This window comes from Chelonia mydas, chromosome 1 (genome assembly GCF_015237465.2).
Source record: "Chelonia mydas isolate rCheMyd1 chromosome 1, rCheMyd1.pri.v2, whole genome shotgun sequence".
Lineage (NCBI taxonomy): Eukaryota > Metazoa > Chordata > Testudines > Cheloniidae > Chelonia > Chelonia mydas.
Genome location: NC_057849.1, coordinates 259620676 through 259637376, shown reverse-complemented (window position 1 = coordinate 259637376; position 16701 = coordinate 259620676). Strand labels below are relative to the sequence as shown.

At 44.5% G+C, this 16701-nt stretch overlaps 1 protein-coding gene across 4 annotated transcripts in view; it reads left to right on the top strand.

The window, feature by feature from the left end:
* The window catches only part of UBN2 (ubinuclein 2), a 108361-nt gene that overhangs the window by 54078 nt on the left and 37582 nt on the right, over nucleotides 1–16701 (top strand). For all 4 annotated transcript variants that reach the window (XM_037883211.2, XM_043544539.1, XM_043544533.1 and 1 more), the window contains exons 7-11: nucleotides 10319–10389; nucleotides 11191–11320; nucleotides 12781–12899; nucleotides 13715–13828; nucleotides 15899–16042. In XM_037883211.2, the coding sequence (XP_037739139.1) occupies nucleotides 10319–10389; nucleotides 11191–11320; nucleotides 12781–12899; nucleotides 13715–13828; nucleotides 15899–16042 (578 nt within the window). The remainder of the gene's footprint in view (nucleotides 1–10318; nucleotides 10390–11190; nucleotides 11321–12780; nucleotides 12900–13714; nucleotides 13829–15898; nucleotides 16043–16701) is intronic.

Genomic DNA, 16701 nt, shown 5'->3' with positions numbered 1-16701 from the left:
GCTCAGCAGAAAGATGTCAACCTGCACTACTTACCTACAAAAGTGGAAGAGCTTCTCTCATTGGGTCAGTTGTTGCTCCTTTCAGCCTGATTCTGTTCCAGTTCCGCTCGTCCTGGATTACCTGCTGGGTCTGAAGAAATTAGGATTCTCCATCAGTTTGGCTAAGGTACAATTGGTACAGTTTTCATCCCTTGGTAGAGGGATTCTCTGTATTTGCTTAGCCAGCATCATCTAGGTTAATTAAGGGGTTGGGCAATCTCTATCCCCACGTTAGACAGCCCAACCCTACCTTAGACCTCAACCTTATTCTCAGTCACCTTATGAGACTTCCATTCGTACCGATGGAAAACTGTTCCCTGCTCCATTTATCTACAAAGACTGCCTGCTTAGTTACCACCATGTCAGTCTGTAGGATTCAGGAAATTAAGGCTTTAGTGGCACATTCCCTCCCTTATGGTGTTCAAGGGTAAGGTCTCCTTATGCCCATGCTCTGAATTCTTACCAAAAGTTCTGTCATATTTCCATCTTCATCCATCCATCTACCAGTATTTTTTCCAAAATCTCATAGTTATCTGCAGGAATCTTTCCATACCATGGATATTAGAGCTTTGTCCTTCTATTTAGATAGGACCTGACAATTCTGGAAGGTACCCCAGGCTCTTCATCTCCACCGTGGATAGGTCCATGGGATTTTCTATCATACTCTGTCAGAATGGATATCTCATTGCATTTCCACAGATGTCCAATTTCCTCTCCCCCACCTTAGGATGATAGCACGTTCAATCAGATCTCAGGCAACATCTGTGGTATTACCTAAAAAAAAAGGGGGGGGTGGGGTGGGGGGGAACCAATTTCTGAGAGAGAGAGAGCTTCCAAATACACATGTACAAAACAGTATACCCATATCCATGCCCTCAGATATGATGTGATACTTAGTTCTGCAGTATTATCATCAGTTATGGACTCTGTTCCAAAGCTCCCTCCTCCAGGTGACTTCTGAGCAGTATCCCCTCGGAAAGTAGAGCACTCATAGGGACACTATACAAGGAAGAAGCGGTTATTCACCTTGTGCATTAACTGCGGGGTTTTTTTCAAGCTGGCCTCCCCACTGATGCTCCACTACCCTCTGTCCTTCCCCTTCCCTTAGGACTGTTCCCTAGGGGACACTGGGATAGAAAAGAAATTGAGGGTGGATTGCCTGCGCACCCCATATAGCCTTGGTGTCTGGCATGAGGAGGCCTAGGGCGCATGTGCAGGCCAAATGGACACTACTAGCTGAAAATCTCCAATCAAGGGCTTAGGTGCACATGCGCCTCTTAACATAGAGCAACCGTAGGGACGCACATCTTGAAGAACTGCAGGTATTGCACAAGGCGAGTAACCTCTTCTTCGATATGTGTTGCACATGTCCGTTCCATGGCCCGACTCCTTCCCCTCTATATTGAAGTCTCTTCGGTAAGAAGGAACTGAAGAGGGTTGGGTATACCACCACCCAGAGCGGCAGGGGGTGCATAGGCCAACCCAGTGGATACCACTGAGGGAAAAATCTCCAACAACAGTGCACTTGGGGATGCACACACCTGAAGGTGCAATGGACATGTACAACACATCTACTCCTGGGTTAATTCTGCGCTCCAAAATTAAAAATTATGCACACAGTATTTTAAAATTCTGCAAAATTCTGCATACTTTTGTTTGTCAAAATAACACGATATAATCATGCTCCCTTTGTCACCTCCGGGTGACCCAGGGTTTTTGCTGTCAGCCCTAGGCGACCGTGCTGGGGGGAAACCTCAAATTCTGTGGGGAACATTAATTCTGTGCACATTCTGCATTGTGCAGTGGCACAGAATTCCAGCAGGAGTACACATCTTGAAGAACAACAATTATGGAACAGGTTAGTAATCACTTCTTTCTAGTCCATTACTTGTCCAAGTTCTCCTATGCTAACAGAACTTTGCAATGTTTGGGACGCAGAAATTAGAGAGAAATGTTTTATTTAGAAACGTTTCCATCTAAGATACAAAAATGCAATCCTTTCTATTGGACTTTAAGTTTTGAAAAAGCTTGTTTTTACTAAATTCTAATTTTTAGATCAAATATTACCTGAAAGTCTCTCTTAAATTTACCGTTTTCCCCAAATGTGTTGGAGTTTCTTAACTGGTGCTTGGAGAAATGATTTTTTTTCTGAGGATCCTTCACTTCCTTCCCTTTTTCTGTACATAAGTTTACAAAACTCTAAGTTGGTCTAGGGTAATTGGTTAATACTTTTTTTTTTTTTAATGAGTGATTAAAATATTCATAATCATCATGGTAAAAGTGAGTATTGTGTCTAGCCTAGTACATTTTTATGCCACGTTTTGCTAGGCTTCATTATGTGACTTAGTCAAAGCCTCCTGACAGAATACAACTAGAAATAAACACAGTCCGGATCCAGTATGTGGTGATGATCTGCCCCAAATTGACCCTCCATTTCACTGTGTACCACATTACCCAGCTGGTCTGGAGAAGGCTTTTCAAAATAACTCACACAGTCTCATCCTTCAGCAGTTGATCATTGTGGTGTTTTTCTGAATAGTGTGGTAACTTCTTAGGAAAGCAAGTCTGTCCTATAAGAATAGGAGGTGGCCTGGACATCAGTTGAGTAAATGTTTGGGAAAGAAAACTGTGTTGTGATTTGATTTGAAGAAAGATGCTTCCTTGGTATACAGTGAAATGTGGTCCCCTTGTTTAAACATTATCAGTGAAAGAAAAAACATTTTAAAAGGCACAAAGGAAAATGGTTCCCACAGACTATATTTAAAGTTGTTTTTTTTAAGGTGGTTGCAGTTTTGTAAGAGTTTTCTCTGTTGTTACTAGGGTTTTTTGCACAAGTTTGTAGGATGGGGAGAAGAGCTGGTGGTCAGTTTAAAAATGAGTGGGTTTATTAAATTATTTGTTTTACATGACAGCTTTTTTTAAATGTAGTTCAAAAAGCCATCAACTGAAGATTTTTAACAGGCTAAATAGTTCTTGCTGAGTCATCTTTTCATAAATACTCAGATTGTAGGAGTATGAGTTATCTAGTCTGGTCAGCTATGGATCACATTGGCTGCAGACAGTGATGTTAACATAGGTGTAATATCTTTTAAAACCATGACATTCATTTAAATTAGGACATGCTCCTACTAAACATTTCATTTTTTTTTAAAGTAAAAGTAAATTCCCAAATTTGTTTAAAAAAACAAAAAAAATCAGGTAATTCCTTCCCCCTCACATACTGCTACCTCCACTGTTGTGAGACAAGTAATATTTAATTTCCCAGTAATTCTAGTGCTTTATAGAACAGAAAGAAGTCTACCGGGAAGCAGTCTAATAGGGAGACTGCAGGATGACTTTTTCTACTGTGAGAGTAGTTGTCCAAATACCATATAATCCTTACAAGTCAACAGTTGAGTATTATCCTAAAGAAATCTATGTGATAAAATGTATCCAAATCTCTAAATGTTTATCTCTTCAATGGAAAACTACCATGTGTGCCATTTGGCAGACCTACAGTGCTGAGATCACCTTTGAACCTTTATGTTTGGGGATGTTCTTTTCAAGCACGTACTGTCTTCTGGGGAACAGGCTCCGAGGGTCATTACAGTACTTCAGTTATTCTTGGTCAGTTCAACTCCTCTCACCACCCTAACTAATCTTTTTCAGCAGGTGTTCTGATACGAGGCTAAAAATGATGCAAGAGAAATGAATACAAAATATCTGAGAGTGAGGTTAGGGTGGGGGAGGAAAAACACCATAGCAATGTGGCTGTCAAAAGGAATGAGATGATTTAGTATGGAATCCACTTCACAAAAATTAACCCTTTTAAAGACACACTGGGGTTGAAATGCTTGCTATTAAATCCACTGTCCTGTGGCAACGTTATAAGGAGAGTTCTTGTAAAGTTTATGAATGTTTCTTAATAGTCTTTTACAAAACAAATGCTTCAGGGTTTCAAAAATAGATACAGATACAATGCCAGATTTCCAGACTCTACAATAAGAAAGCAGTGAACACAGTCCAGCACTTAAACTACTTTGCTATTATAGGCTTGTCTGTGCATGATTGAAGGACAAAACATATAACACAAAAAGCTTTTTTTAATGATTTATTATTGAATATTAAACTACTATTTTCTTATGCAGTACAAAATGCACTATCCCAACAATCAACTATTTCACTTTCAAACATACATGTGTCTGTTACAAAAGAATGAGAACAGGTATTTCAGTATTAAAGGAACATTGTCAGCTCAAGACATCATCTGTCTGCAATTTAATTGCTATTGTCAGAATAACACATTGACTGTTGAAATAGATTGGAGAACATTTTTCATTTTTTAAAAATTTGACATTCTCTATATAGTCAATTGCACTGCTGTGTGATTATCACATTATCTGTAGACTCACATATTAGAATATCACACTTGCACAATGCTCCAGGCATTCACAAGCACACCCTTTTCAGTGGCCTAATGTGCTAAAAATAGTAGTGAAGATACAGCAGCATGGGTTAGCAACGTAGGTACCCAGGGTCTCCAGGCCAGCTTGTACAGCCTGTGATAAAGCCCATGCCACTATCTTCACTCATATTTTTAGTCTCTTACCCACGTTAGCTTTAATCTAGCTATGCCTACCAGAGCTGCCAATCACACCTTCAATTTCAGTGTAGACTGAGATCAATGGGAAGGAGTAGGAGCAAGGCCATCTTCCCTCCCACTCCCCATAGGGCTAGGAATAGGAAGATACAGGAACAGCAGGAGGGAGCACAGATAGGATCTCCACTCCACAAAACCAAAGCTGGAGAGAACACTGGACAGCACCGTAGAGGAGGATGTGGATGTGGCTCCTGTCTGCATGGTTCCTTCACAGGGGTTCCATCAGGAGCAGTGGAGATAGGTCCCCTTAGGGTATGTCTACACTACGAAATTAGGTCGAATTTATAGAATTCGGTTTTTTAGAAATCTGTTTTATATATTCGAGTGTGTGTCCCCCCACAGAAAATGCTCTAAGTGCATGAAGTACATTAACTCGGCGGAGTGCTTCCACAGTACCGACGCTAGAGTCGACTTCCGGAGTGTTGCACTGTGGGTAGCTATCCCACAGTTCCCGCAGTCTCCGCTGCCCATTGGAATTCTGGGTTGAGGTCCCAATGCCGGATGGGGCTAAAACATTGTTGCGGGTGGTTCTGGGTACATATCGTCAGTCCCCCCTTCCCTCCCTCCCTCCGTGAAAGCAAGGGCAGACAATCGTTTCGCGCCTTTTTTCCTGAGTTACCTGTGCAGACGCCATACCACAGCAAGCACGGAGCCCGCTCAGCTCACTGTCACCGTATGTCTCCTGGGTGCTGGCAGACGCGGTACTGCATTGCTACACAGCAGCAGCAACCCTTTGCCTTGTGGCAGCAGACGGTGCAATAGGACTGGTAGCCGTCATCGTCATATCCGAGGTGCTCCTGGTCGCCTGTGTGAGGTCGATCAGGAGCGCCTGGGCAGACATGGGCGCAGGGACTAAAGTTGGAGTGACTTGATCGAGTCATTCTCTTTAGTCCTGCAGTCAGTCCTATTGAACCATCTTATGGTGAGCAGGCAGGCGATACGGATTGCTAGCAGTCCTATTGTACCATCTTCTGCCAGGCAGGCAAGAGATGAGGATGGCTAGCAGTCCTACTGCACCGTCCTCTGCCGAGCAGCCATGAGATGTGGATGGCTTGCAGTTCTTCTGCACCGTCTGCTGCCAGCCAAAGATGTAAAAGATAGATGGAGTGGATCAAAACAAGAAATAGACCACATTTGTTTTGTACTCATTTGCTTCCCCCTCTCCCCCGTCTAGGGGACTCATTCCTCTAGGTCACACTGCAGTCAATCACAGAGAAGGTGCAGCGAGGTAAATCTAGCCATGCATCAATCAGAGGCCAGACCAACCTGCTTGTTCCAATAAGAACAATAACTTAGGTGCACCATTTCTTATTGGAACCCTCCGTGAAGTCATGCCTGAAATACTCATTGATGTAAAGCCACCCCCTTTGTTGATTTTAATTCCCTGTAAGCCAACCCTGTAAGCCATGTCGTCAGTCGCCCCTCCCTCCGTCAGAGCAACGGCAGACAATCTTCCGCGCCTTTTTTCTGTGCAGACGCCATACCAAGGCAAGCATGGAGGCCGCTCAGCTCACTTTGGCAATTAGGAGCACATTAAATGCCACACGCATTATCCAGCAGTATATGCAGCACCAGAACCTGGCAGAGCAATACCGGGCGAGGAGGCGACGTCAGCGCGGTCGCGTGAGTGATCAGGACATGGACACAGATTTCTCTGAAAGCATGGGCCCTGGCAATGCATGCATCATGGTGCTAATGGGGCAGGTTCATGCTGTGGAACGCCGATTCTGGGCTTGGGAAACAAGCACAGACTGGTGGGACCGCATAGTGTTGCAGGTCTGGGATGATTCCCAGTGGCTGCAAAACTTTTGCATGCGTAAGGACACTTCCATGGAACTTTGTGACTTGCTTTCCCCTGCCCTGAAGCGCATGAATACCAAGATGAGAGCAGCCCTCACAGTTGAGAAGCGAGTGGCGATAGCCCTGTGGAAGCTTGCAATGCCAGACACCTATCGGTCAGTTGGGAATCAATTTGGAATGGCAAATCTACTGTGGGGGCTGCTGTGATGCAAGTAGCCCACGCAATCAAAGATCTGCTGATATCAAGGGTAGTGACCCTGGGAAATGTGCAGGTCATAGTGGATGGCTTTGCTGCAATGGGATTCCCTAACTGTGGTGGGGCCATAGACGGAACCCATATCCCTATCTTGGCACCGGAGCACCAAGCCTGCGAGTACATAGACCGCAAGGGGTATTTTTCAATAGAGCTGCAAGCTCTGGTGGATCACAAGGGACGTTTCACCAACATCAACGTGGGATGGCCGGGAAAGATACATGACGCTCGCATCTTCAGGAACTCTGGTCTGTTTCAAAAGCTGCAGGAAGGGACTTTATTCCCAGACCAGAAAATAACCGTTGGGGATGTTGAAATGCCTATAGTTATCCTTGGGGACCCAACCTACCCCTTAATGCCATGGCTCATGAAGCCGTACACAGGCAGCCTGGACAGTAGTCAGGAGCTGTTCAACTACAGGCTGAGCAAGTGCAGAATGGTGGTAGAATGTGCATTTGGATGTTTAAAGGTGCGCTGGCGCAGTTTACTCACTCGCTCAGCGAAACCAATATTCCCACTGTTATTACTGCTTGCTGTGCGCTCCACAATATCTGTGAGAGTAAGGGGGAGACGTTTATGGCGGGGTGGGAGGTTGAGGCAATCGCCTGGCTGCTGGTTACGCGCAGCCAGACACCAGGGCGGTTAGAAGAGCACAGGAGGGCGCGGTACGCATCAGAGAAGCTTTGAAAACCAGTTTCATGACTGGCCAGGCTACGATGTGAAAGTTCTTTGTTTCTCCTTGATGAAACCCCCCACCCCTTGGTTCACTCTACTTCCCTGTAAGCTAACCACCCTCCCCTCTTCCCTTCGATCACCGCTTGCAGAGGCAATAAAGTCATTGTTGCTTCACATTCATGCATTCTTTATTCATTCATCACACAAATAGGGGGATGACTACCAAAGTAGCCCAGGAGGGGTGGTGGAGGAGGGAAGGAAAATGCCACACAGCACTTTAAAAGTTTACAACTTTAAAATGTATTGAATGACAGCCTTCTTTTTTTTTCGGCAATCCTCTGTGGCAGAGTGGCTGGCTGGCCGGTGGCCCCCCCACCGCGTTCTTGGGCGTCTGGGTGTGGAGGCTATCGAACTTGGGGAGGAGGGCGGTTGGTTACACAGGGGCTGTAGTGGCAGTCTGTGCTCCAGCTGCCTTTGCTGCAGCTCAGCCATACACTGGATCATACTGGTTTGATCCTCCAGCAGCCTCAGCATTGAATCCTGCCTCCTCTCATCATGCTGCCGCCACATTTGAGCTTCAGCCCTGTCTTCAGCCCGCCACTTACTCTCTTCAGCCCGCCACTTACTCTCTTCAGCCCACCACCTCTCCTCCTGGTCATTTTTGTGCTTTCCTGCACTCTGACATTATTGCCTCCACGCATTCGTCTGTGCTCTGTCAGTGTGGGAGGACAGCATGAGCTCGGAGAACATTTCATCACGAGTGCGTTTTTTTTCTTTCTAATCTTCACTAGCCTCTGGGAAGGAGAAGATCCTGTGATCATTGAAACACATGCAGCTGGTGGAGAAAAAAAAAGGGACAGCGGTATTTAAAAAGACACATTTTATAAAACAGTGGCTACACTCTTTCAGGGTAAACCTTGCTGTTAACATTACATACATAGCACATGTGCTTTCGTTCCAAGGTCGCATTTTGCCTCCCCCCACCGCGTGCTACCCCCTCAACCCTCCCCCCTCCCCGTGGCTAACAGCGGGGAACATTTCTGTTCAGCCACAGGCAAACAGCCCAGCAGGAACGGGCTCCTCTGAGTGTCCCCTGAAGAAAAGCACCCTATTTCAACCAGGTGACCATGAATGATATCTCACTCTCCTGAGGATAACACAGAGAGATAAAGAACGGATGTTTGAACGCCAGCAAACATACACTGCAATGCTTTGTTGTACAATGATTTCCGAGTACATGTTACTGGCCTGGAGTGGTAAAGTGTCCTACCATGAAGGACGCAATAAGGCTGCCCTCCCCAGAAACCTTTTGCAAAGGCTTTGGGAGTACATCCAGGAGAGCCGCGAATGCCAGGGCAAATTAATCCTTTCACATGCTTGCTTTTAAACCATGTATAGTATTTTAAAAGGTACACTCACCGGAGGTCCCTTCTCCGCCTGCCGGGTCCAGGAGGCAGCCTTGGATGGGTTCGGGGGGTACTGGCTCCAGGTCCAGGGTGAGAAACAGTTCCTGGCTGTCGGGAAAACCGGTTTCTCCTCTTGTTTGCTGTGAGCTATCTACAACCTCCTCATCATCATCATCATCTTCTTTGTCCCCAAAACCTGCTTCCGTGTTGCCTCCATCTCCATTGAAGGAGTCAAACAACACGGCTGGGGTAGTGGTGGCTGAACCCCCTAAAATGGCATGCAGCTCATCATAGAAGCGGCATGTTTGGGGCTCTGACCCAGAGCGGCCGTTCGCCTCTCTGGTTTTCTGGTAGGCTTGCCTCAGCTCCTTAAGTTTCACGTGGCACTGCTTCGGGTCCCTGTTATGGCCTCTGTCCTTCATGCCCTGGGAGATTTTGACAAAGGTTTTGGCATTTCGAAAACTGGAACGGAGTTCTGATAGCACGGATTCCTCTCCCCATACAGCGATCAGATCCCGTACCTCCCGTTCAGTCCATGCTGGAGCTCTTTTGCGATTCTGGGACTCCATCATGGTCACCTCTGCTGATGAGCTCTGCATGGTCACCTGCAGCTTGCCACGCTGGTCAAACAGGAAATGAGATTCAAAAGTTCGCGGTTCTTTTCCTGTCTACTTGGCCAGTGCATCTGAGTTGAGAGCGCTGTCCAGAGCGGTCACAATGGAGCACTCTGGGATAGCTCCCGGAGGCCAATACCGTCGAATTGTGTCCACAGTACCCCAAATTCGACCTGGCAAGGCCGATTTAAGCACTAATCCACTTGTCACGGGTGGAGTAAGGAAATCGATTTTAAGAGCCCTTTAAGTCGAAATAAAGGGCTTCATCGTGTGGACAGGTGCAGGTTTACATCGATTTAACGCTGCTAAATTCGACCTAAAGTCCTAGTGTAGACCAGGGCTCAGGAAGGCAGTGGATTTGCAGCAGGAACCAGTAATCCTGGGGAGGAAGAGAATCCTTAATGAACTGAGATGAGGGATTTCACTGTTGGTATAATTTATCGAGTCGTGTTTTTCCCTTCAAGTGAACAGTGAACCACTGACTCAGTATGATTTTATTTTATTTTTTTTATGGGGGGAGGATATCATTGCTGGTGGTATCTTTTGGAGGAGACATTAAAACAAAGGACCTAATAACTTTTCATTGAAAGGTCCTTTCGCACTTTTAGCAAGAATGGGGTACTAACCCCAGAGACCTGGCCACAGTCTAAATTGAATGATTGTTTTGCCTATTTGCACTTCTCCTGCAGTTTCAACTGGATATAGTAATATTCTTCACTTGCTATTCTAAATAGTCATGTAGTGGTTTTGTATTACACTGTTATGGTGGGTGTATTTCAGGGCCGGGTGATATATGGCCATAAAGGTAGTTTGTATATCATTTAAGTCTGTAAAGATCTTTAGGGTAAAATGTGCTATAAATTTCTTGGTACTTTTATTGCTCTCCTTCTAGGCTGCCAAGCTGTTTGATGAAGAAGGCAGGAAGAAATTCTTCACGCAGGATATGAACAATATTCTGCTGGAGTAAGTGTTCACCTCTTCAGTTCTGTATGTTTTGGGATGTTATCTTTAAATTACTCCTACAAAGACCTTAGAAAAGGAAACTAAACAAGTGGGGAAGACAAGTTAATCTCAGCCAGTTAGTGACCAGCTGAAGATCTGTACTGGTGACAAGTTCCAATACAGAGATGCATCTGTATGGTTTATCCAGAGTAAAATATTTTTCAGTGCCCTTGGCCTTGAGTTCATTAGCATAGTTCTGTGGAAGTTTGCATATCACTTCCCGACAGTCCCATGATTTCATAAAATGAATAATTTCAGATTTTATTAAGAAGGAAAAACCTAGCCCATTCTAATTCTCTAATCTTTGCAGCCCAGTGTCTGGTGTGGGAAGGTGATTTTGTATGGGGGGGGGTGCGGTCCTTATATGATCATAGTGTAGGTTAAAAAGAAATATTTTAGAAAATGTCAGATTATTTCTGAATAAATGTAACAGCCACAGTTGACTCATTCATGGCATGAAATTGGCATAGTAATTGCAAATTTGAATGGTATACAAAACCATGTTTAGTATTGCCAGGGTAATATTTATTAGATTAGCATATTTTTCTGAATGTACTCTCATTGTTAGCTAATGGACTTTAATCTCTCTGCAAAAATTAGTCTTACTGACACACCTATAGAAAAACACTCCACCCTTGATGTGTGTTTGTATGCATAACTAGAGTATGTGATGTATGCAAAGCGCCTTAGGTTTCTGCACAGTTTCCATCCTCACCCAGGAGTGCCTCACTAGTTAGCTATCTCTTTGTTTGTTTCTGTCAGTATTGAGCTGCAGTTACAGGAGATAAGTCCTATCGTCCGTCACAACGTGTACTCCCATCTTGAGGCTTTTGTGCCATGCAATAAGGACACACTGATAAAGCGTCTGAAGAAATTACACCTCAATGTCCAGGTAAAAGGGGGAGAGAGAGTGGCTTCTGCAGGAGTCAGTATGTAACAGTAAGGGCAGGGTGTGAGAGAATGAAGGCAAAGCTAGTTTTCCAGGTATTATTTCAGGACCTTTTTGGCGATGGAACTGCTTCATCTTGAAGGTTAGATGAGATCAGAAGTCAAGAAGGTTGTGGCTGTGCCTGGTGTCTAGCTCTGCTCTAATGGTAGATTACACAGTTAATAATACACAATGAATGGACAAAAAAATTTGGTACCTGATTGTACAAAATTCCATGCAAATAAGCCATTATCATAATAGGAGGTGAGCCAATTTAACCCTTTTTGTGAGTCTAAATATGCTGCTTTCATAGAATCATAGGGTTAGAAGGGACTACAAGAATCGTCTAGTTTAACCCCCTTTTGTACTTATTATGACTGTCAGGTGATTTTCGTGCTCCATTTTCACAGTTGCTTTGCTTTTAAATATGGGTGTGTATATTTTCCCTGTGAAGATGAGTAAATTAAGGTATTTTGTGATCTATGATTGAATAGTAGAGCTGCCCTGGTGGTCTGTTTAATGCATTGCTACTTGTGTGAGTAATTAGAGTTGGTGGTGGAAGAGCTCAGGACCAAGCCTTGTTCAGGACCTGGAAGTGTTCATGGAGGTAGATGGCTTATCACCTGTGTGGTATGAAGGAGGGGCCGGGGGTGGGAGGATGAGTAGATAAATGCCACATGTTGCATGCTAAAACGTCCTCTTGCTGGTTGTAGGAATGTTGTTAAAGCCATTCTCGGCAAATGGTTGCAGTGGCCAGGCATAAAATAATTAAGAGCAGGGAAAATGGTAGGTGCATAATATAATATTAGCTTAACATTTGCTGGAGATCTTTTGCTATGAAGATGATCATTCCTCAAAATTTGGCAGTCTTGCATATTGCCCGAATGGCTTGTATACAACTGGGAATTTTTGGCCACTTTAATTTTAAATTACTTACTGGCAAGTGTTGGTACCCACTTCAGTCCATTTTTCTTTCTTTTCTATCAAACACTTTTAGCCCCTTTTTGGTAAAAAGGGTCATCTGAAGAGACCAAGAAGTAATGCTGTGAGAAATGCATAAAGATAGAAATGTTTTTCTTTCTAGATATTTGCCTTTTTTTTGGTCTTTCGGTTTCAAGAACATCTCAGCTCTATTAGCAATTAAACAGTATACCATTGTTTTGTATCATTGTTAACCATAGTGTGGTAGTTCAGTGCCATTTTAGAGAACCATGTTGGAATTTCCCATGCTTTTTTGTTACTACCAATAAGCAGGTATTGCTTGAACTGTTTCTAAAGTTTCCATATGTTTTGATGGGAATATTGATTAGAAATCACTCTTAAGGTCTGATTGCAGTCTCTGAGCAGCAGCGCATAAAACATCTTGGGTATGTCCTTTGCAGTGCAGGTACCAAGGTTACTTTCGTATTGTTGCCTCTTCCCAGGATGACCGTTTGAGGGATCCGCTGCAAAAGCTGAGACTGGCTGTCAGCAATGTCATGCCTGAACAACTATTCAAGTATCAGGAGGACTGTCAGGCTCGCAATCAAGCCAAGAATGCAAAGTGCGTACTTTTGAAGTCGGGATATATGTATTTGGCCAGGGGATTCATACAGGAAACATGGGTTAAATTTCCATGTTTCTCAATTCTGGGGTATAAATGCTGCAAAGGCAGTGTACTCAGACCATATGCATATAGGGGTGTAAAGGGAAATTGGGACAGTGCAAAGTACTCTTTGATTCCTTCAGCTAATTAAGTAACACTATCAACTAACTCTGAAAAGAAGTCCCATTAAGTGACTTTGAGGTAAGATCTTAAGGACAGGAGGAAAAGGAGGCTGTAACATATAAAGAGTGGGAAACAAGAAGAAGATGGAATTGAGATGTATTTTTTTATGTTCTTGATTATTTTTGTCCTGATTATTAAAACTCCTATCTCTTCACTGCATGAGGGAAACTGATTTGGGCTTGGGGTTGGGTATAGGAGTAAGAATTGACTGGTGAGCATCATAGAATCATAGACTAGAATCATAGAATATCAGGGTTAGAAGGGACCTCAGGAGGTCATCTAGTCCAACCCCCTGGTCAAAGCAGGACCAATCCTCCATCTGTCATCACATTCACAGCACTAGACTGACAGTGAGCAGGCCTGAAGGAGTCTACACAACTTGCCCTGGCAGCCAGAGGTTGTGCGAGTCACATGGAGAGATGGAGTGGGAGGGTCAAATGTTTGCCTCTTTGGGAACGGTATAATGAGAACCTGAGGGCTGCGCCCCTATTTTTACAGCCTGGTAAGAGAGAATTCGTGCCTTTCTTAGGGGAATACACCATGTGTCTGTGTCTTTAAGTGCTAATTCTCTCACAAAAAATTTGTTCTAGATTGCAAGCAGAAGATGAACGAGAGAAAAATGGGTCAGAGGAAGATGATGATGAGAAGCCAGGAAAGAGGATTATTGGGCCAAGAAAGAAATTCCACTGGGATGATACAGTGAGGTGTGACATAACATTCCCCTTTTTCACCTTGCACAAGTTTTTTAATGTGCCTGTGTGGACACTGAGCCACAGCACCATCTAGTAAACAATCCCAGTCAGAAACAGACTTGATAGAGATTTGGAAAGGGACAGGTGCAATATGGCTTTATAAAAAAAGATAGGTATGAAGGAAGGCATCTCAGTTTCCCATGCAGCTCTGTTTCTGAAACTTGAGTGGTGGGGGACCTGAATCCCCACTCTAGTCTCTTTATACCACATAAAAATGCTGGAGCAGTATAAAAGGCCATGCGTAAAATCCTATATCCAGCCAAAGGGAGGATATCCCTGATGTAGGAATTTCAGAAGACAGTTGAAAAGCTGCATCCCAAGGATTTACCTTAAAAACTTTAATATAAGAGGATGTGTTGGGGGTGGGCCGCATCACATAGCACTGTTGAGATTCTGGACAGCACAGAACCTCACCTGACATAATGATGACTTGTCTACTCCAGGAAATTTAACAGTTACTGAAAATTGTTTGGTTTTTTTAGCAAATGGATTTCACTAAATCAGTATTTAAAAAGGTAAAAATTTCCCAGTCTAGGCAAGACTTAAATTCACTTCAGAGCAGAAACTAGCACTAGTGAAAAGTGCTGGATTTGCAGCTCTTGGACACTGATGAGGTCTTTGCCCATCTACATCTATGGCCAATATTTCACAAGCTGACCTAGAGAGACTACCTGTAGGGTCAAGAAGGGAGTTCAGTTTTTGTCCCATTCATTCATTCTGTCCACCAAGGCCTAAAAAGGCAATTTTTCTGGTATAGCTCAGTGTCAGGTGCTTCAGTGACAGTAAAAAGACAAGGTAAGGTCCCTGCGCAAATGAGCTTGTGGTCTCAATAAATAACGTACTGTGATGTGGAATACGGTGTATCAATAGAGCTTTTAGGCATCCTCTGTTCTAAGAAGAAATTGGAGCCATGACAGACCAGGTGAGGGAGAGCGTTCCAGACATGGGAATGCCATATAAAAGAGGACATATCAAGAATTGGAGGGCACAGAGGGAGTCAGTCATAAGTCAGGCTGCATATCTGTCACGGAGACCATGACTTCTGCAGTGGCACTCCGGGGTTGCCTCAGCAGATCAGGCAGCCCCTGGGCCAGTTGCACCAGCTGCTGTTGGGGTAATCTTGGGCTACTGCGGTCCCTCCACCCCCAGCAGCAGCAGTTTAGGTGTGGGAGGGGGCTCAGGGCTGGGGCAGAGGGTTGGGGTGCAGGGTGGCACTTACTTTGTGGGGGCTCCCTGGAAGCTGCCGGCATGTCCCTGCAGCTCCTAGGCGGAGGGGTCAGGGGGCTTTGTGCACCGCCCCTGTCTGCAGGCACCGCCCCTGTCTGCAGGCACCACCCCTGCAGCTCCCACTGACTGCGGTCCCCAGCCAGTGGGAGCTGCAGAGCCAGAGCTCGTGGCAGGGCCAGCGTGTGGAGCCCCTCCCGGCCTTCCCTCCCCCTATGAGCTGCAGGGACAGGCTGGCTGCTTCCAGGGAGCTGCACGGAGCCAGGTAGGGAGCCTGCCAGCCCCACCAACCCTTTCCTCTTGGCACCAGCAGGGTTCCCAGGGTGTGTGCTGCCCGCCCTCCCCTCCCCCCCCCTCCCCCCCCCAGCACCTGTGGTGGTCCTGGACTACCCTCCCCCAGCACCCGCTGCAGCACCCTGGCCCAAGTTTTAGTTAGGGGTATATAGTACAAGTCATGGACAGGTCACGGGCCGTGAAAGTTTTACTGCCTGTGACCTGTCCATGACTTTTACTCAAAATATCCGGGACTAAAACGTAGCCTTAGTCATAAAGCCTGGAGGAAATTAAGAGGGAAGTGGAGAGGTGGGTCATCAATGCCAGTTACAATGGTTGTCTTTTACATTAGCATCTTTCCTACAAAAGTGGACTGAGACTCATGAGCTCTTTTCACAGAGTGCACTGAACAGCCCATTACATGGCAACAACTCTTCCATTCCTCAGTCTCTTTCTGCTGAGTGTTCAAATTGACTTTTGCAGTCCATTGTATGGTTCATGCCTGGCTTCTCTCTTTCTTAACAGGGCTTTGTTGTGTAACCTTGTCAAGATCAAGCTGGGATGCTATGAGCTAGAGCCAAATAGAAGTCAGTCTCCTGAGGATTACCTCAAGACCTTTATGGAGACAGAGGTGAAACCACTCTGGCCTAAAGGCTGGATGCAGGCTAGGTAAGATACTTGCTTAGTATCTCTGATTGCCACCGTGTAACAGCTTCTTGAGTCTCACTTAGGGTGACATGCTTCTACAGACAGTTGTGTAAAGGGACACTGTCATAATTTTAAAATACTGTATATATCCTATTACTGATAACATTTTATGTCATTGAAACTGAAAATTTAAAAACATCTAATGTTCATCACTGATGCAGTTTATTTTTTTGCATTTCACCTGGTTTGAACAATGTAGCTACTTCAGGTTTTCTCCTTCGCTCTTTTATACTAACATGATGCTATAATATTTAGGTTCCCTTAAGGGGAATGTTTTGGTAACGCATCTCCTAATTGAAATGAAATGTTCCTAAAAATATTTCAATTATGTTCTGTAAATCTCTTCTAAATATACTTAAATATTGTGCCATACTACATGACATTGTCACTTTAAAGGGTGGCTGGCAGGCATCTTTCGCATTACCTTGTTAAAGTAGTGAAGGTCATGTAAAGTTACCAGCTGTGCTTTAAACTGTGCCAGTTGAATTGGAACAGAGTTGTAGGAAGATTGACAGATTTTACAAATTAATTTGTTTCTTCCAGCCCTCAAGATTCTGTGTAAATACAGAAGAGTGCTTTTAGTGGAGAGTTATTCTCTCTGTTGGTCTGCCAGAGATTGA